This window comes from Mandrillus leucophaeus, unplaced genomic scaffold (assembly GCF_000951045.1).
Source record: "Mandrillus leucophaeus isolate KB7577 unplaced genomic scaffold, Mleu.le_1.0 Scaffold2, whole genome shotgun sequence".
NCBI lineage: Eukaryota > Metazoa > Chordata > Mammalia > Primates > Cercopithecidae > Mandrillus > Mandrillus leucophaeus.
The window spans coordinates 1,928,944-1,949,962 of record NW_012102031.1 but is presented as its reverse complement, the minus strand read 5'-3'; the positions used below and the strand labels follow the sequence as shown (position 1 = coordinate 1,949,962).

Below are 21,019 nucleotides of genomic sequence, written 5' to 3'. Positions count from 1 at the left end.
AAACTGAAAAACTGAATTCCTATTTCCCACCTCATTTCCAAATCTATTCCCAATCTGAATCTTCCCAACTAAATAAATGGCTCCTCCATACATTTAGTTCAGGAGTTGGTAAACGTTTTCTGCAAAGGGCCAAATGAGAATTATTTTAATCTCTGCAGACCATACAATCTGTCATAACTACTCAGTGATGCTGTTGTAGTGGGAAAGCAGCCACAGTTAAGTGCCAGACCTGGGATTCAAACCATAGCACTCTGGCTCCATACTCCAGGTTTTAACTACATTCTCCAAACAAAACTGCCTTCACCAACCCTTGGTGGGGCTTGGATTCACAATCCCTGCTTTAGAATACTAATCTTTTATCCTTTAGAATATACTAGAAAATTGCATAAATTCTAAAATCAGAACTAGATTAAATTTACAAAGGCACATGAACAGAGAGTTCAGAAAAAAACGAGAAAACAAAAACATGATTAGGTGATAGCCTCATTTTCCTTTTGTTATATATTACTGAGACGGTAAATTTTAAAATGGGCTGGGCACAGTGCCTCACATCTGTAATCCTAGCACTTTTGGAGGCTGAGCTGGGAGGCCTGCTTGAGGCCAGGAGTTCAAGAAGAGCCTGGACAACAGGGTGAAACCCTATCTCTACCAAAAAAAAAAGATGATAATTAGCCAGGCATGGTGGCATGCACCTGTATTCCCAGCTACTCAGGAGGATTGCTTGAGCCTAGGAAACTTGAGGCTGCAGTGAGCCATGACCATGCCACTGCACTCCAGCCTGAGTGGCAGAGTGAGACTCTGTCTCTTAAAACTTAGGTGGTAGGGAAATCAGCAAAACTTTCGTGTGAAGAAAAGGAATAGTATAGAAGAGCAATGGCTGGGAACAACTGATAGGTATAAATTAAAGGTTGAAATATGTGAAGAAAAGCTTTCCAGAAAAACAGTATAGCACAAGTAAAAAAACATTCTAGAACAGTAAAGTCTGACTGGAGAAAACAAGGCTGGAGAAGTAAAATAAGGGGTCTGAGTCTGGCAGGTCTATAATCCTCTGATGAAGATCTTAAATACGTATGCAAAACTTAGTCACAGGTTACAAGCAAGAGTAGTATAATAAAAAACAGCTCCAAGTAAGAATAACCTAGGGAAAGTAAACAGAAAGCAATAAAGGAATAATATCTTTCAGGAAAGTAAATTATTAAGGCAACTGCAGTATAAAATAGTATAAACATGTTCTAAGGAGCTAATCAGGTGGTAAAATCACAAAATGTTTAAAATATGTACCAACTCAGAACATCAATACTGAACTCATTCTAAAAATAACTTCAGTCATCTTCTAAATCTAAAAAGTCCAAATGCACATGAGCACTATATAATAGTATCTAGTCGACTATGGCATTGTGACACACTATCACAGTTATAAAGAATGAAATATTACTCAAGCAGCCACAGTACCCAAGTTTATACATGATTTGTTCTTACAAATTATAACCGATTATACATTATATTTAATACTACCATGGGCCAGGCACAGTGGTTCGCGCCTGTAATCCCAGCACTTTGGGAGGCTGAGGTGGGCCGATCACTCGAGGTCAGGAATTCGAGACCAGCCTGGCCAACATGGTGAAATCCCGTCTCTACTAAAAATACAAAAATTAGCTGGAGCTGGTAGCACACGCCTGTAATCCCAGCTACTAGGGAGGCTGAGGCAGGAGAATTGCTTGACTCAGGGGGGAGGTTGCAGAGACCCGAGATCGCACTACTGCATTCCAGCCTGGGTGACAAAGCACTACTGTGTCTCAAAAATAAAAATAAAACAAAATACAACTAAAAAAAAAAAAAAAAAAAAAAAAAAAAAAGAGGCCAGGCACAGTGCCTCATGCCTGTTATCCCAGCACTTTGGGAGGCTAAAGCGGGCAGATCACCAGGTCAGGAGTTCGAGACCAGACTGGCCAGCACGGTGAAACCCCATCTCTAATAAAAATACAAAAAATTAGTTGGGCATGGTGGCACACGCTTGTAATCCCAGCTACTTGGGAGGCTGAGGCAGAAGGATTGCTTGAACCCAGGAGGCAGAGGTTGCAGTGAGCTGAGATCGCGCCACTGCGTTCCAGCCTGGGTGACACAGCAAGACACTGTCTCAAAAAAAAAAAAAAAAAAAAAAGAGGCCAGGCACAGTGCCTCATGCCTGTTATCCCAGCACTTTGGGAGGCTAAAGCGGGCAGATCACCAGGTCAGGAGTTCGAGACCAGACTGGCCAGCACGGTGAAACCCCATCTCTAATAAAAATACAAAAAATTAGTTGGGCATGGTGGCACACGCTTGTAATCCCAGCTACTTGGGAGGCTGAGGCAGAAGGATTGCTTGAACCCAGGAGGCAGAGGTTGCAGTGAGCTGAGATCGCGCCACTGCATTCCAGCCTGGGTGACAGAGCGAGAATCCGTCTCAAAAACAAAACAAAACAAAAACAAAAAAAACAAAACCGAATACTATCAGCACTTTCTCACTCTGAGGGGATTTTCTGAAGAGAATCTAACATGCTCTGACTAGGAATAAGATTGTTATGCCTATGAACATCATCATCTGTCAAGGGTATTAGCATGTAAAAAGTTAAGGGTCACTGTTCTAATACTACTATTTTTTTTTTTCTTTAAAGCCTTTCACCCCTTTAAAGCCTCTTCTCAGTAGAAAAACACCATGATAGGGTCAGGAAATCAGAGGCACTGAATCAAATCAGAATCTGTCCTTGCAGAGAGAAGGTAATACATACTGAGTGATTTCAGCCTCTTTATCAATGAGGAAGGAGTGACTGGATAATAGGACACTATCTTCTCCAGTACAGGACAGGTACATGTAACTTCTCTTCTACTTTACCACGATTTAAGTTACTGCAATAAATATTCTGACTACCATAGAAATGTAGCAAAAAGATTACTCACCATCATTAAGAGCTTCAATAGCAGCCACTTTTTTATCATTTGCCTGATCCATCATCTCCTCTGTTATCTAGGAAGAAAATAAAAGTCCTCTTAGAATTGGTAGAGAGAGAGAGAAGGAAGCAATTTGTACTTTCTTAGGGATGAGGTGCAGTCACAATACCCATTTTCATACATTCTTCTCTAGTCTCCAGAGAACAGAGAGACAATTATGATAACTCATTAGTGAGAAACTACATATGAGTTTTAACCTTTTATACAAAACAAATTTTACTCCTACACTCTGCCCGAGATACAACCTTTGCTTAACCTTCCCGCCCAACCAAAGCATACCACCTCCTTCCCAGCTATCCATAAACATTAAACCCAATCTCCTCACAGAGATAACTAACTCCTTTTAGGTTTGAATTCTCAGAAGAGAAAGGTCTCATTCCTTTGTTCCCACAAACAACTACTGAGCACCTATACTATATAGATAGACCAAACACTGTACAAGATGCTGACAGTATAAAGATTAGTTAAGAACAACAACATGTGCATCTAGGCAACAGAGGGAGATCCCATCTCTCCAAAAAAAAAAAAGAAAAAAAAGCAAGCTGGGCATGGTGGCACATGCATCTGGTCCCAGCTACTCAGGAGGTTGACTTAGGAGGATCACTTGAGCTCAGGAAGTCAAGGCTGTAGTGAGTCGTGATTGTGTCACTGCACTCCAGCCTGGGTGACACAGAGCAAGACCATGTCTCACCCTACCCCTGCAAAAAAAAAAAAAAAACAACAAAGACTTACAGCAAATGTCCTCCTAAAATGGAAAGCTCAGGAGATCTTTAACCACAGGAAAAAAATACACAACTCATGCCTGTAATCTCAGCACTTTGGGAGGCCGAGGCAGGTGGATCCCTTGAGCCCAGGAATTCAAGACCAACCTGGGCAACATGGCAAAACCTCGTCTCTACAAAAAATAAACAAAAAATAAATATTAAATATAAAAATTATTTTTTCTTTATTTAAAAGACAGGGTCTACCTCTGTCACCCAAGCTCCAGTGCAGTGGTGCAATCACGGCTCACTGCAACCTCCATCTCCTGGGCTCAGCCTCCCCTCACATGTAGCTGGAACTACAGGCTCGCACCCAGCTAAATGTTTTGCATTTTTTTATAGAGACAGGTTTTCGTCATGTTGCACAGGCTGGTCTGGAACTCTTGGACTCAAGTTATTTGCCTGCCTCAGCCTCCCAAAGTGCTGGAATTAGAAGCATGAGCCGCCACTCCTGGCTGCAATTTTATTTTGAAGGTAATGCAGGACATAGGATACAAAGTCTATATTCAGAGGAAAAGAATGTATGTGGTCTAACCAGACACTTTCCAAAATAAATCTGAAACTCCAAATGCCAACACTGGCAAGCATAAAGGTATAAACCTGTCCTACAGAAACGGACAGTTGAGTAGTGAGATTAAAAGAACTTCCCCTAAAAATTCAGAGCCACCGGCCAGCCTTTCATCTGGAATTCATCCAACTACCAAAGTAACTGGAACAAACAAAAAAATACCATGCTGAGAATTTCAAGGGGGCCTTGAGTTGGTAGCACCAATTCAGTGACTTGATGGAAGCCATCACCTTCTTAACTAGGCCTCAAAAATTTTCTACAGGTTAAGTTCCAAAGAACACGTTTTCAAAATATCACACACAACACACATCATAAAGTAAACAAGGTACCTTAATGAACAAGAGCCATGAATAACAGAGTAAGACCAGCAAAGAGTTCAACAAGGAATTTAATGTGTTTAATAAAATTCTGAAAATGAGTAATGAGCAAAAGACTTCTAAATAACCAAGTAGACTTCGAAAAGATTTGAAGTACCAAAATGAAGAACACACGCACTCCAATTCAAACATCAATGGAACAGAGAAAGTACAGACTGCTTTTCAGCAGACAGTGATAAAGAAATGAAACTTAATAATGAAAAAGTCTAACATAACCAGGGATTCAGAATTAACAGCATAAAGTAAACAGGAAGGAGGCAATATTTGAATGAAATAACAGCTGAAGATATTCTAGAGCTAAAGAAAGTTAACCCTAGAATTTGATGCTCAATGAATCCCAAGCAGGATAAATAAAAAATTATAAACCTAGATACATCATGAAAGAAGCAATACCATCAATAAACGTAGTATTTAACCTTTAAAGTTTCCTTTGACAAATGGTGACAGAAAGTACTTACATTTGTTCTTAACAAAAATGCACAAGACTTAGGTCTGGTGCAGCGACTCATACCTGTAATCCCAGCACTTTGGAAGGCCAGGAGTTTGAGACTTTGTCTCTACTAAAAATTTTAAAAATAAAAATAAAAAACTAGCTGGGCATGGTGGTGCATGACTATAGTCCCAGCTGGTCAGGAGGCTGAGGCAGGAGGATCACTTGAGCCCAGGGGGTCAAGGGTGCAGTGAGCTATGATTGTACCACTACACTCCAGCCTGGATGGAAGAGTGAGACTCTGTCTCAAAAAAAAAAAAAAAAAAAAAGCACAAGACTTACGGGGAACATGTTAGTAAGTTATTAAAACATTTTAAAAACACCTAAAAATTAGGCAGATAACATTATCTATGGATACTTTATCTCAATGGTGAGGAGATGTATCTTTTCCTGAACTTGATTTAGATTTAAGACAATTCTAACAAAGGGGGAAAAAAAACAATGGGACGGGGGAGACTTGATCAACCTATTTCTAAAATTTACTTGGAAAAACAAAAAGAACAGCTAAAAGACTAAAAAGTTTTGGGGGTCCTTGTTCTACAAAATAACAAGACAGTATCAAACGATGTGGCATTAGTGAACAGAAAAAAAATAGACAAGCAGAACAACAGAGTCCTCAGACAGACCCACAACATTCGGAAACGGTGTATTTCAGTACTGGCGGGACCGGCAGACTAAAGGTGAAAGGTGAGTGTATAAAGTGTTCAGAAAAGAAAAAACAATGCACTACAGTGATTATAACCATAAAGTAATAAAGCAGAAAATATCTGCATTAAAAGATGCTATTTTTGAAACAACATGAAGATGAGCGAAGATGAGTCACAAACTAGTAGAAAATATATGCAGCACCAGCAACAATTAGCATCCAGAATATTGAAACGAAATACAAAGTAGTAAGAAAAAGATTCAGCAAAAAGAGGAAAAAGAGTTTAAACAGGACTTCGCAAATGCCGGTGAATGGCCAATAAACATTTAAATATGCTTGGCCTCAGTACGAATCAGGAAAATGCAATTTTTTTCTTTTTTTTTTTTTTTTTTAAATACAGAGTTTTGCTCTGTCACCCAGGCTGGAGTGGAGGGGTGCGATCTCAGCTCACTGCAATTTTTGCCTCCTGGGTTCAAGTGATTCTCCTGCCTCAGTCTCCCGAGTAGCTGGGATTACAGGCGTGCACCACCACGCCCGGCTAATTTTTGTATTATTAGTAGAGACGGGGCTTCACCATGTTGGCCAGGCTGGTCTCAAACTCCTAACCTCAGATATCCACCCAGCTCAGTCTCCCAAAGTGCTGGGATTACAGGTGTGAGCCACCGTGTCTGGCCAGGACTAAAAGCCAGAAAAAGATACCATTTCCCACAATACTGGCAAAGATGAAATTTGATAATATCAAGCTTTGAGGATAAAAACCAATCTTTTAAAACTGCTATTACTATATTAGAGTTTCTCAACTGTTTTATCAGACACCAAGGAGCCTTTTTAGACATCTTTTCCTCATTGCCACATCCCCAATTCTAATACCACAGATACACTACATATTAATATTCTATGAGTCTTTGGAGGACCACTAACCATTATAATATGTAGAATTTTTTTTCAAGCCCTCCTCCCAAGAACTAATTTTTACTCCCTTGAGGGCCTGTTATGACAAAACCATTTTGGAATACAATTTGGCATTAGATATTCCATTAAGAGCAACTCCACTAGTAAATGTGTATTTTAAGTGAATTCTAGTAGATATGTATTTTAAGTGAATTCTGCGTTACAGTGCAAGCAAGCAGTCACACCAGACGCAAACTTAAAAAACAGATAAAACAGAAAGTAACAGTATTTATTTTCACAAGTATTTTAAGTAGTAAAATACAATGCTTGCCTAAATGCCTGAAGTCAGAGAAAGATTTACTACGCACTTTTCCTGGAAGAATCGTGTCATAAAATAATTGCAACAAGAGGACCTTTCACGTTTCTTAGAATAAGCAGGAAAGCAGGAAATCAAGTCACCGAACTTACCTCTGCATTTTCATCTCCCATTTCTTGAGGAGAATCAGTGTCTGGTTCAATCACACCTTCTTTATCAATTTCTGCCAAAGTTGAGAAAATGACAATAATACCTGCACTGTGCAATATTAAAAACTTATGTACTATGTCTAGTACAATTAATTGAATATTTTGTTTTAATTAATTTTGATTTAAATATTGATGCATTTTAAAATATGTTCCCATTAAACATTTCATTGCTTTGGTAAGACTACAAGTACGTTAACTCTCACATCATGTAAGATATTTATCATCAGGTTGTAGGGGGGTTGTTGGCACGTGCAGTTTCTAGTATTACACATAAATACACCACTGATTTAGTCTTTGTATATAAATACACCATCGATTTAGTCATTATCAACAAACTGATTTAGTTCAAATAATTTTCTTCTACATACTGATGTACTATACATTTTTCAAAAACACTTTATGTAGGTAACACAAGCTACAGTGATACTTTAATGTAAATCAAAATATTTTAATATAATTATCTTCATTACTTTCCTTTTTTAAAATTAAAATATTTTGGGGGGCACAGGATCTTACTATGTTGTCCAAGAAATGCTCCCACCTCAGCCTCCCAAAGCACTAGGATTCCAGGCACGAGCCACTGTAGCTGGTCCCTAATTACTTTCATATTTTAAAGTAGCAGGCCGGGCGCGGTGGCTCAAGCCTGTAATCCCAGCACTTTGGGAGGCCGAGACAGGCGGATCATGAGGTCAGGAGATCGAGATCATCCTGGCTAACACGGTGAAACCCCGTCTCTGCTAAAAAAAAAAATACAAAAAAAACTAGCCGGGCAAGGTGGCGGGCGCCTGTAGTCCCAGCTACTCAGGAGGCTGAGGCAGGAGAATGGCGTAAACCCGGGAGGCGGAGCTTGCAGTGAGCTGAGATCCGGCCACTGCACTCCAGCCTGGGCAACAGAGCGAGACTCCGTCTCAAAAAAAAAAAAAAAAAAAGTAGCATGGACAAATTTTAATTTTAAAATAAAGGCTTACTGCTGATGCAGCATCAAGTACCAAGGCTAGATTTAAATTTAGTTTCCATATATACAGTAGTGACCAAGGCTAGTATTTACAACCAGAACAGTAAAGATTGAAAAACAGTATCTTGCAAGTTTCATGTTAAATGACAACTGTAATTTGTTGCAAGAGAAAAACATGAGTTTTATATATTTATTTATATATACACACAGATACCATTTAAAAATATTTGCAAATAGTTAATTTGGTAAAAAGTTTCCTTAGTCAAAAAAAAAAAAGGACTTAAAATCACCCACCTAAAATCAGAATTAGCGTCCACCAACAAAACTTCTGTGCATGACTGATAAACTATATTGTGTATATATAGTATACAACATGATGTTTTAACATACAGGCATCTCTCTCCCTTTTTAAGATGGAGTTTCGCTTTTGTTGCCCAGGTTGGATGGAGTGCAGTGGCACAATCTTGGTTCACCGCAACCTCTGCCTCCCAGGTTCAAGCGATTCTTCTGCCTCAGTCTCCCAAGCAGCTGGGATTACAGGAATGCGCCACCACGTCCGGCTAATTTTGTATTTTTAGTAGAGACGGGGTTTCTCCATGTTGGTCAGGCTGGTCTCGAACTCCCGACCTCAGGTGGTCCACCCGCCTCAGCCTCCCAAAGTGCTGGGATTACAGGTGTGAGCTACCGCCTGGCCTCAGGCATACCTCATTTTATTGTGTTTCACTTTACTGCACCCCACATAATGAAATGATTCTCACCCCATCATATTAATAACCTATGCATCTCACATATTTATTTATTTTTGGTTAGAACACTGAAGATCTAGTCTCCTAACAAATTTCAAGTATACAGTATAGTCATGCTGTATACTGGATCTCTGGAATTCATTCAGATTATAGCTGAAAGTTTATGCCCTTTAACAGGGTAAAAAAAATTTAATCAATTTTTAACAGGAACTAAGCTTGTCTAACGGTCAAAGTTTGATTTGTACACAAAAAGGAAAACACTTTTGGGTGGAGATTTGGTTAAAAACTTTATTGTAGTTTTAGAAACTGCTAGAAAGTAGGACTAAAAAGGCATTTTATAAAAAGTAAAAGATCTTCAATTTAGCATTCGAACAACTGCCAATACAATATAAGACCTCTAATGATATCAAAGATCATTTGATTCAGGTCAGGTGTGGTGGCTCATGCCTGTAATCCCAGAACTCTGGGAGGCCAAGGTGGGCAGATCACCTGAGGTCAAGAGTTTGAGACCAGCCTGCCCAACATGGTGAAACCCTGTCTCTCCTGAAAACACAAAAAAATTAGCCAGACATGGTGGCACACATCTATAGTCCCAGCTACTCGGAAGGCTGAGGCAGGAGAATCGCTTGAACCCAGGAGGGAGGGGTTGCAGTGAGCCGAAATCATGCCACCACACTCCAGCCTAGGTGGCAGACCAAGACTCAAGTCTCAAAAAAAAAAAAAGATTCAAAGTTTGAAACATTTCAAGTACTTTTCTTTAGGTTCTGTGATATAAGAGATTTCTCAATTGATAAACTGGGGAATACTTATACCCCAAAGGACTTTCAAATTCATGAAGAAATTTTGTCAACTTGTGGCAAAAAAATCAACCAAACTCATAGCACAGATAACAATTCCTCTAAATATGAACCAGTTTTATCAACATGGTTGTAAGTACTAAACGAATACTATTTTTTGGTACTCAATTCAGTTACGGGAAAACTTTTGGCTGGGCGTGGTGGCTCACATCTGTAATCCCAACACTTTGGGAAGCCAAGGCAGGTGGATCACCTGAGATCAGGAATTCAAGACCAGCCTGACCGACATGGCGAAACTGTCTCTACAAAAAAAAAAAAAAAAAATCAGCCGTGCCTGGTGGCAAACGCCTGTAGTTCCAGCTATTAGGGCGGCTGAGGCATGAGAACTGATTGAACCTGGGAGGTGGAGGCTGCAGTGACCTGAGATCATGCCACTGCACTCCAGCCTCGGCGACGCAGTGAGACTCCATCTCAAAAACAGAAAAAAAAAAAAAAAAAAAGATAACTTTTAAAGTATGCTTAGAACAACTTTAATATGTAACCCAACTTTTTCTAATACAAACATTACGAAGTCTGATTTATTATCAGTGAAAATGTAAAATCTGAATTGAGGGATACCACATGTGTAAAATACCCTTTGGAGTTTGAATGCTATTAAAAAAAGGAAAATAATTTATTAACAATATATTGAGGCCAGGCACAGTGGCTCACACCTGCAATCCCAGCACTGTGGGAGGCCGAGGTGGGTGGATCACGAGGTCAGGAGTTCAAGGCCACCCTGGCACACATGGTGAAAGCCTGTCTTTACTAAAATTACAAACATTAGCCTGGCATGGTAGCACATGCCTGTAATCCCAGTTACTCGGGAGGCTGAAGCAGGAGAACTGCTTAAACCCGGGAGGCGGAGGTTGCAGTGAGCCGAGATTGTGCCACTGCACACCAGCCTGGGTGACGAGAGCAAGACTTCGTCTCAAAAAAAAAAAAAAGAAACACCCCCCCCACCCGCAAAAAATATTGATTACACATGTCAATATTTCAACCAATATGACATTAACATCTGAATTTATTTCATCTGTTTCCTTTTACTTTCTAAAATGTGACTATTAGAACATTCTAAGTTTCATATGTGCCATTATATTTCTATTACACAGTGCTGATTTAAGTCACTTTAATAAAAATCAACAAACGATCACATCATAAGTTTTCAAATACAAACCAACTACCATCTCCTCACCTAGATCACTTTCCTCACTTGATGGTTCGTCTGCCTTTAAGTCTTCCTCCACCTTCTTACTATCAGGTTTTTCTTCCTAGCAAAGGGAAGGCAAACAGTATCAGTATTTAATAACATACCCAATATTTATACTAATTTCTACAAATCTATGTATAAGCTGTTCAAATATGGCCAGGCATGGTGGTTCATGCCTGGAATTCCAGCACTTTGGGAGGCTGGGTTGGGTGGATCATTTGAGGTTAGGAGTTCAAGACCAGCCTGGCCAACATGGTCAAACCGTCTCTACTAAAAATACAAATCAGCTAGACGTGGTGGTGCACGCCTGTAATCCCAGCCACTTGGGAGGCTGAGGCAGGACAATCACTTGAACCTGGGAGGCAGAGGTTGCAGTGAGCCAAGATCATGCCACTGCACTCCAGCCTGGGGACAGAGAAACTGTTCAAAATAAAGTTTGAACATTGACAATGAACAGTTTAGAGATTATAAATAGCCTCATGTCCACTCACATTATGTTTCATTGTCAAATTTAGTAAAAATCTTTACAAGGGTTTTTGAGTTTTGGAACTGCAAATAAGAACCTGTGGAACTATAATAATAAACAATGAAAATTCAAAGAATTTAAAAGTGCACATAACATTATAGAAAGCAACATTTTCTTCCCATCCTATAAGTAGTCAGTGTGGTTTCTTGTATATCCCATTCTAGGATAGTCTCTCTGTATAAGAAACAACTCTATCCTTTGCCTTTTGCATTTAACAATGCTGTGTATCTTGTGAATTATATACCATTATCAGCCTATCTTTATCTATTCACTCAACCATATATCATTAACCAGTTTTTTAGGTTGCTTCCCTGTTACTTAAAAAATCAGAACCAAGGCCGGGCGTGGTGGCTCATGCCTGTAATTCCAGCACTTTGGGAGGCTGCGGTGGGCAGATCACAAGGTCAGGAGATGGAGACCCTCCTGGCTAACATGGTGAAACTCCGTCTCTACTAAAAACACAAAAAAATTAGCTGGGTGTGGTGGTGGGCACCTGTAGTCCCAGCAACTCAGGAGGCTGAGGCAGGAGAATGGCATGAATTCGGGAGGTGGAGCTTGCAGTGAGCCGAGATTGCGCCACTGCACTCCAGCCTGGGCGATAAGAGCGAGACTCCGTTTCAACCAAAAAAATTAAAAATTAAAAAAAAAAAAATTAGAACCAAAGACCCACCTTGTCACAAAATATTTGTTGAGTCCCTATAAAATGTGCAAAGTCTAGGTACTCTAGAATATATTGAAAAGACCAGTCATAATTCTAATTTAGAATGTTTTTCTTACAAAAAATTTTCAGCTGACACATAGGTTAAATATAATTTTGCCTTCATATGCATTTGCCAAATGGCAAAATACCTATGGCTCAGAAAATACCACTCTGATAAATGACTCGTTTAAAAAAAGGTAACTACTTTTTGGGCTTTTGCTTACCTTTTCTCATTCTCCTTCTTAATAGACATAACTTCTACTTTAAGATCCAAATAGATATCAATGTTTAAGTTTCTAAATAATAAAACAACAAAATTTCATATCAATTTAAGACAGCAAAACAGAAAAATTGCAAAAAAAAAAAAAAAAAAAAAGCCTTTTAGATATGAAGGCAGAAGAGAGAAATAAAAAATTATGAAGAAAGCATTCTTGGCCAGGTGCGGTGACTCACACCTTAGTCCCAGCACTTTGGGAGGCTGAGGCAGATGGATTACTTGAGGTCAGGAGTTCCAGACCAGTCTGGCCAACACGGCAAAACCCTCATTTCTACTAAAAATAGAAAAATTAGCCGGCCATCGTGGCATGCACCTATAATCCCAGATACTCGGGAGGTTGAGACAGGAGAATCGCTTGAACCCAAGTAGGCTGATGTTGCAGTGAGCCGAGAGTGTACCACTGCACTTGGACCTGGGACACAGTGAGACTTTGTCTCAAAAAAGAAAAAACAAACAAACAAAACAAAAGAAAACGTTCTTAAACATGTATTTTCCCCTTCATCTGTCTCTCAACTTCAGCTACCGGTAGCCTTCTCCTAATCTTACACATCCTTTAAGCAAATATGCCAACCTAACACCATGACTCACATTCAGAAATATTACTCAGGTAGTAGAGCAAAAAAATTAAATTCCTGAACTGGGATACTTCTTCATTTACTCTGCAAATAATAAATAAACTACTTACAATGTATATGGCACACTGTAAGGCAATGATGAAGACTACGGATGCATACCATCACGGAACTTACCACTTACAGGCCATACAAGTAACTTTTATTGTCATGCATTCTAAAACAGTGAACATCCAACCCTAAATTCTCAGTTCTAAATCAGAATCCAGTGAATTTGGTCTACAAAGTTTATAAAGACAAAGAGGTCTTAAAAGATCTTATTTCCAAGTGATCTTGGGGAAATCAGGAGTGATAACTGGAGAGCAGCAGCTTAAAAACAACCCCTAAGAAACCTTATAGTACTTTATCACAAAACATACAAATGAAATTAAAACTTACCTTGGTATTTTCTTCTGATTTAGCTTTCTGAGTAGCAGGTGGCACTTTACCCCCCATGCTTGAAGAAGAGGAGAAAAAAGAAATTTGTTTAGAAAATTAAAATTCACTATCACGCAACCTATTTATACCTAAAAAATAAAGTTAGACATTTAGATGACTACCTTTTCAAAATTTAAAAGTAAACTCTCAATTGATCTGAATCTGTGGTATTATTATGGTCAAATTTTTTCCAGCTTAAAATTTTATTTATTTTTAGGCTACTGGCTAATCCACCCCTTTCTTTGCCTCAGTAAGTCTAATAAACATAATTTATAGCTTCTCTGTGCCTCTTTCCAGAGGAAAAGAGGCAGATATGTCAACATGGAATGACAAAATCATTTATACAAGCTGGTAACTTGAAATTCAACTCAGAAGGTATATTTGAATCCAAAATTTGAAACTTGAAATAAGAGTAGTTCAATTAAAATATGCAGTTTATGAAATAATTATGCAGTCATGATATAATAATTCAAAATGTTTATTTCCTGTGACTGAGACCTACGAGGACTTTTCTTGCTTATATTTGCATGCCCATTACATTATACATTTTCTTCTTATACACCCCTCCCAACCTCATCTATTAATACTTCCTCCTGGCCCTACAAACTCTTCTTTTCCAAATAGTCCAGGGCAACACAATTCATTAGAAGTAAATAACTAGAAGAGGAAGAAAAAAGATACAAAGTGGCCAGGCACAGCAGCTCACGCCTGTAATCCCAGCACTTTGGGAGGCTGAGGTGGGCAGATCACCTGAGGTGGGGAGTTCGAGACCAGCCTGACCAGCATGGAGAAACCCCGTCTCTACAAAATTAGCCAGGCGTAGTGGCGCATGCCTGTAATCCCAGCTACTCGGGAAGCTGAGGCAAGAGAATTGCTTGAACCTGGGAGGCAGAGGTTGCAGTGAGCCAAGATCGCACCATTACATTTCAGCCTGGGCAACAAGAGTGAAACTTCGTCTCAAAAAACAAACAAACAAACAAAAAACACAAAGAATTAGCATTACATGCTCCAATTTGGTGCAGACACTATAGCACATAGGCTACCTGCGACATTCCAGTTACTAAAATGGTTGATAGATTTGAGAACACTTCACAACAGTTGGAAGCAACACAGACATTATTAAAATTTGCCTTAAAAACAAAGAAAAAAGACTAACCCAACCACCGCCGGCCTTCGCAGGACACCATGAACCACACAGTCCAAACCTTCTTCTCTCCTGTCAACAGCGGCCAGCCCCACAACTATGAGATGCTCAAGGAGGAGCACGAGGTGGCTGTACTGGGGGCGCCCCACAACTCTGCTCCCCTGATGTCCACCATGATCCACATCTGCGGTGAGACCTCCGTGCCCGACCACGTCGTCTGGTCCCTGTTCAACACCCTCTTCATGAACCCCTGCTGCCTGGGCTTCATAGCATTCGCCTACTCCGTGAAGTCTAGGGACAGGAAGATGGTTGGCAACCTGACTGGGGCCCAGGCCTATGCCTCCACCGCCAAGTGCCTGAACATCTGGGCCCTGATTTTGGGCATCCTCATGACCATTCTGCTCATCGTCATCCCAGTATTGATCTTCCAAGCCTACTGATAGATCAGGAGACATCATTCAGGCCAGGAGCTCTGCCCATAACCTGTATCCCACGTGCTCCACCTTCCATTCCTCGCCCTGCCCCTGGAGCCAAGTCCTGTATCAGCCCTTTATCCTCACACACTTTTCTACCATGGCATTCAATAAAGTGTACATGTTTAAAAAAAAAAAAAAAGAAAAAAGTCATTAACTATGTAAAACAAGGGATATATTAACTTTGAAAACAGAAAGGGTTGATTCCTTTTTTTTTTTTTTTTGAGATGGAGTCTCGCTCTGTCACCCAGGCTGGAGTGCAGTGGCGTGATCTTGGCTCACTGCAACCTCTACCTCTTGGTTTCAAGTGATTCTCCAGCCTCAGCCTCCCGAGTAGCTGGGATTACAGGCGCATGCCACCACACCTGGCTAATATTTTGTTTTAGTAGAGACAGGGTTTAACCATGTTAGCCAGAATGGTGTCGATCTCCTGACCTTGTGATCTGCCCGCCTCGGCCACCCAAAGTGCTGGGATTACAGGCGTGAGCCACCAGGCCCGGCCTGATTCTTTGTTAACTAGAGTTGTCATATCTACATTTACATTCATTTCAATTGGGTGGAATTTGTGGTCATAAGGGTATGTGCAGGTTGAATTTAAATGAATATCAGTTTTCCGAAATTCTTTTATCAATTCACACTTTTATCAGCAACCCATGAGAATTCCAACTGTTCCGCCCCTTGGCCAACACTTAGCTATTGTCCACCTTTTTTTTTTTAGCCATTCTGATAGTTGTCTACTGGTATCTCATTGCAGTTGAGTCCCTTTTCATGTATTTACTGCTCATTTGAAAAGACTTTTTTGTAAAGTTCAACTCTCATCCAGCTTTCTAAAAGATTGTCTTTATTTATTTGAAGGTGTCGTTTGTATATTCCGCATATGAACTCCTTGTCAGCTTTATGTGTTGCAAATATTTTCTCCTACCATGTGGCTTGCCTTTTCACTCTTTTAGTATCATCTGAGGATCCCAATATGAAGCAAAAGTATAAATGCAAAGTAGCAAATGGAACGAAAAGAAACAGAATTTGGACCTTCTTATAAGCACCATTCAAACAAAATGTGCCTACTTTTTCCATCATGCTTAATATGATAGAAAAAAATGTTACTCAGTACCCTTAATATGGAATAGCTCCCATGTCAACAATAAAGATTATATGATCCAAAACATCCTAATCTGCAGTTCAGCAAAGTAAAATGATTTAATGATAAGGAACAGGCATACAGACACCACAAAATTCTTTTCTATGGAGATACTACTTTGCGAAAGAGCACGGTAATCACCAATCCTTTGTAGTTAAATTTTAACGAAGACACAAGGTTTCCTACACTATGTTCTTCCTAAGTTTCAAAATGCAGTGTCAGGAATGTATTCAGGGTGACATCCAGACATAGTATAACTTACGGTACACCAACTTGGGGAAGTGATATTCCTGCCAAGAAATGTATTAAGTTAAATCCAATACTCAGGAAAGGCCAGACAAACCCAAATTTAGAGAAAGTCTACAAAATAACTTGACTATAATATTCAAACTGTCAAGATCATGAAACTCAAGGAAAGACTGAGGAACTGTATCAGAATGGAGACTAGGTGACATGGCAACTAAATGCAACACATAAATCTGAGGATTAGATAGCATGCATGCATCAGTATTAGTTTCCTAAGTTTAATATCTGTATTGTAAAGACTTTGTAGGAAATACACACTCAATGGTGTTGGGGCATAATGTTGGCAGCTTACTTTCAACTAGTTCAGAAAAAATTTCTTTGTACCATACCTGCAATTTTTCTCTGAGCTAGAAATTGTTGCAAAAAAATAAAAACTTAAAAAAAAAAAAAAAGAGGATTTACTCATAAGCTAGATTTAGTTTCTCACATCCTAAATTCTAGTTAACTAATGGAAGAAAACACCATCTGGGAGGTACGAAATTTCAATTAATGCTTCCAAGCCTCACAACAAGCTACTTTCTGGCCAAGAACTGCCACTTGGACTTTGCCACTACAGGCTTTTATGTTACACAATCAAGTAAGACCAGTGTAGAGACCTTTCTTACACAGTACCACACAAAACTTCATTCACAATTCTCTTAATTTGATAACCTTCTAATCTGCTTTGTGCTATAGCTATTTATACACATGTACAAAAACATTGGTTGCTACACTCTAAATTCTATATTGAGGGTAGAAATGCATTCTCTTCATTTCCTTTACGGTATTTAGAAAAGCCATGTGCCACGTACTGTGCTACCGAGTAGAATACAAAGACACTCTCTTTGATCTTAATTACCATCAAGTAAAGCCATGAAAGCACATACAAGATACTAAATTGTTAAACAGGAGAAAATAGAGTGGGAGAATGCTTCTGTCTCTAAAATGGGGAAAACAAAAACATCTCAAAACACAGTTCTTGAAAAGAACAGTCTCCTGGATCCTCACTGACAACTAGTTCAGACTTTTAGTACTTCTCTTTGTGCAATTTAAAAGGTTGTTAGGCCGGGCGCGGTGGCTCAAGCCTGTAATCCCAGACTTTGGGAGGCCGAGACGGGCGGATCACGAGGTCAGGAGATCGAGACCATCCTGGCTAACACGGTGAAACCCCGTCTCTACTAAAAAAATACAAAAAAACTAGCCAGGAGAGGTGGCGGGCGCCTGTAGTCCCAGCTACTCGGGAGGCTGAGGCAGGAGAATGGCGTGAACCCAGGGAGGCGGAGCTTGCAGTGAGCTGAGATCCGGGGCCACTGCACTCCAGCCTGGGCGACAGAGCGAGACTCCGTCTCAAAAAAAAAAAAAAAAAAAAGGTTGTTAAACTAATAAATCCTTATATCAAATAAAACTAAGCTATAAACAATGCTAGCAATTACAGCAAATAGGCAAATGTACTGTTCTTCAACAGCTAAGCCTGTGAGAAACTGAGATGCTTTCAACTTGAGTAACCCTAACAGTAGGATCAGGCCTAGGAATACGTCTGGACCTAGAAGTCTCGGTATTCAGCCCCATCAGCCATAATCTTGAACTGCAGATTGATGAAAGCAGAGAGAGAAACGGATACAAACTCAAAGGCCTCAAGAGTTTATAAAAATCTTAGTTTAAATACAGAAATAAAGAGAAAAAACTTCTATATTAAATAGAGAACTCAATTTAAGTTCAGAATAAAGTCCTAACGTATGCCATGATGCTTCACCCCATACTTAAGCCGACTCAGGATGCCACAAGAATGTAAGTGGAATCAGAAAGAAAAACTGGAATTATCTATGTTAAAATAAAGTATATGACGATTTGTTGTTTTTTTGGGGGGGGGTGGGGAGGAGATAGTAGTGCCTGACAAATAAATATTTTGCAGACCTTCAACTGGAATTCTCTATATAAGCACAATCACTCCAACACAAGTCAGGAGAACACTGTTCTTACGCGTTAATTTTTCCTTCTGTGCCTCCTCTTCCTCACTAGTAAGAATGGAACAAAAACATTGTATCCACTTAAAGTGCAGTCAGCTCTTGGAGCTAGCTATTTCTTCCTGTGATACTTGTTTACTTTACCTGGAATTTTAGAAAGAATTTATTAACTGCAGGTTCTTTCCTATAATTAGGATAAAAGCATACAAATATCTTAAAGGCTTTTGGATCATCAAGCTGTTCAATAGAGATAACGACTAAAATCTAGCCCTCAATTCCTAATCCTGACATTTCCCGGTTGAGGAGTTTGCAAAATAGACTTCTTACCAATAGTCATAGTTACTATTAACATAATAATATTAAATGGTCTCAGAATTTCACATATAAGTAAAAGTCTTTCAGTAGTTAAGACAATTGGTGGGGAGTTAAAGATTGAAAAACTACTTAAGAGGAAAAAAATATACAACGTTGACAGATTGCAACGAGTTTTTTCCTTAGAACCAGCCTGTTAATATTCTTTGAGCTATTTGGTAATCATGAGCTCATCTTCCCATATAAAAATATCAGGCTGGGTGAAGTGGCTGACGCCTGTAATACCACCACTTTGGGAGGCAGGGGAGTCCTTTGAGGCCAGGAATTCAAGACAAGCCTGGGCAACTTAACGTGACCCCCACCTCTAAAAAAAAAAATTAAATTAGCCAAGTATGGTAGCTCGATCCTGCACTGCTAGCCACCTGGGAGGCTGAGGCAGGAGGATCGTCTGTGCGCAGGAATCAGAGGCTGCAGTGATCCCGCCACTGTATGCGGCCTGGATGATACAGCCAAACCCTGTCTCTAAAAGAGAAAAATCACTAAATAGATAATGTTCACAATAGCACCTCTTAGGAGTCGCAATGGTCTGCATAGTTGCTATTTATCCCTGTTTAGTGCAATTTGTATGTCACCTTTTTAGTTATCCACTAGTAGTAACTTTTTAAAAAGTCATCTTAGGGAAGACTTCCTTCTCACTTTTTCTCTCTTCGGGGCTCCTTCAATACGTAAAACGCTAATTACTACTATATAGTAAATATCAAAACGAACTTTTGTATTTATTCGTCTGTATCCCTAAATAGTACTTATACTGTTTCCTAGCACCAGGCACAATGCCTTGGCAATTAACTCCTTGCACGTAGCGAAGTACTCTACAGTTAAAGACAAGAATACATCCTGGAAACACGCCAGGACTTAAAACATTATTTTTCTCAGAAGTGTTTGGAGTGATAACACTGCCAAGTAACGGAGGTATAAAAAGTGATTCTCAAGATAATTAATCCTACGCAGCTAGAAACGCTGTAAGGTAAAGACAATCATTTTTACAGTTATCATTTTTATTCTAACTTACTAAATAATTTTGTAACTTTTAACTTACTAGTGTTATATTATTATAACACAATGTAAAGGGATAGTGCGTAAAGGAACCGCTATATACCAATGAGACCTGAACAGGGCACACGAGACTGAAAGAAAAAACCACCCCACGCAAAAGCTAAGTCTTGCAGTTCTCACTCCTCGCGTCTCCAGTGTCGACGTATCCGCAGTCCTGTTTTTTTATTTCGCCCAAGATACACCTCTGGCAACCTCAGGGTGCGAGGAACCCGGTCTGCCTCCGGCTCCCCGCAGCTCCTGTACTACCCAGGGCTCGCGATCCTCCATGACCCATCGAAGTCGCCTCCCTTTCCCAGGCAAAGAAGGGACTGCGAGCCCGCCTCGCCCGCCGGCCGGAGCCAGCTCCCGCCCGGCTCCCCTTGGGGCCGTGCTTCTCCCCGCCCCCAACGGTCCTCAGGCCTGGGTCTCACCTCTCCACCCACTCTCTCAGGAAGCGCATTTCCTCGGTGTGCAGAACGCTCGGGTCCTGCTTACACATTTTCACAAAGGCCCGAAGCTCGTTCACTTTGCGGGGGTCCATGGTAGAGAGGTGGTGGGCGAAGCTGGGGGACTACGGCCCTATTCCAGGCCCAGGCGCTGGCTCGGCGTGACCGCGGAGAAGGGGGCGGCTGCCGCGAGGCAGAACAGACCAGAACCTCCCCGGCCGCTGGCTCCTCCCACCCAACGGTCTCGTGACCCCGGGTCCTCCGCCTGCTCATTCCTACTCTCTCTGCGCTGCTCCTGCGCGCTCCCTAGAACCTTCTAGAAGCGTGGCTGTTCGTGCTGTTGCCTGCCTCCCTGCGCATGCATTCTCATATTCTTAACTAGGAACTAGCTCCCTGGATGGGCCAACCCCAGAAATGGGCGCCTTCAACAAGGCGGTAGATATCATCCCCTCCAGGGAGTAACGTCCAAGAACACACTGTGTGGCTGCGCGCACCCAGTAGAACTCAACACCCCCACCTAAAAAAGGGTGTGGAACCGGAGAGGCGGTCCCACCTCGGGGCATGACGTCACACCTGCGCCGCCGCGCAAGGAAGGCCCGGGAGCGACGCCTGCCGGAAGCG

At 40.6% G+C, this 21,019-nt stretch overlaps 1 protein-coding gene and 1 pseudogene across 2 annotated transcripts in view; one reads left to right on the top strand and one right to left on the bottom strand.

Moving 5' to 3' along the window:
* The window catches only part of ST13 (suppression of tumorigenicity 13 (colon carcinoma) (Hsp70 interacting protein)), a 54,126-nt gene extending 33,165 nt beyond the window's left edge, over positions 1–20,961 (bottom strand). Inside the window, exons 1-3 of the mRNA XM_011979120.1 lie at positions 20,384–20,961; positions 13,506–13,563; positions 2,937–3,003 (exon numbers count right to left, since the gene is read on the bottom strand). Of these exons, the coding sequence (XP_011834510.1) occupies positions 2,937–3,003; positions 13,506–13,563; positions 20,384–20,493 (235 nt within the window). The 5' untranslated portion in view covers positions 20,494–20,961. The remainder of the gene's footprint in view (positions 1–2,936; positions 3,004–13,505; positions 13,564–20,383) is intronic.
* LOC105538835 lies at positions 14,700–15,288 on the top strand (annotated as a pseudogene). The gene has a single exon (XR_001005971.1). The product of XR_001005971.1 is annotated as an interferon-induced transmembrane protein 3 pseudogene (transcript).
* Positions 20,962–21,019: the final 58 nt, after the last annotated feature.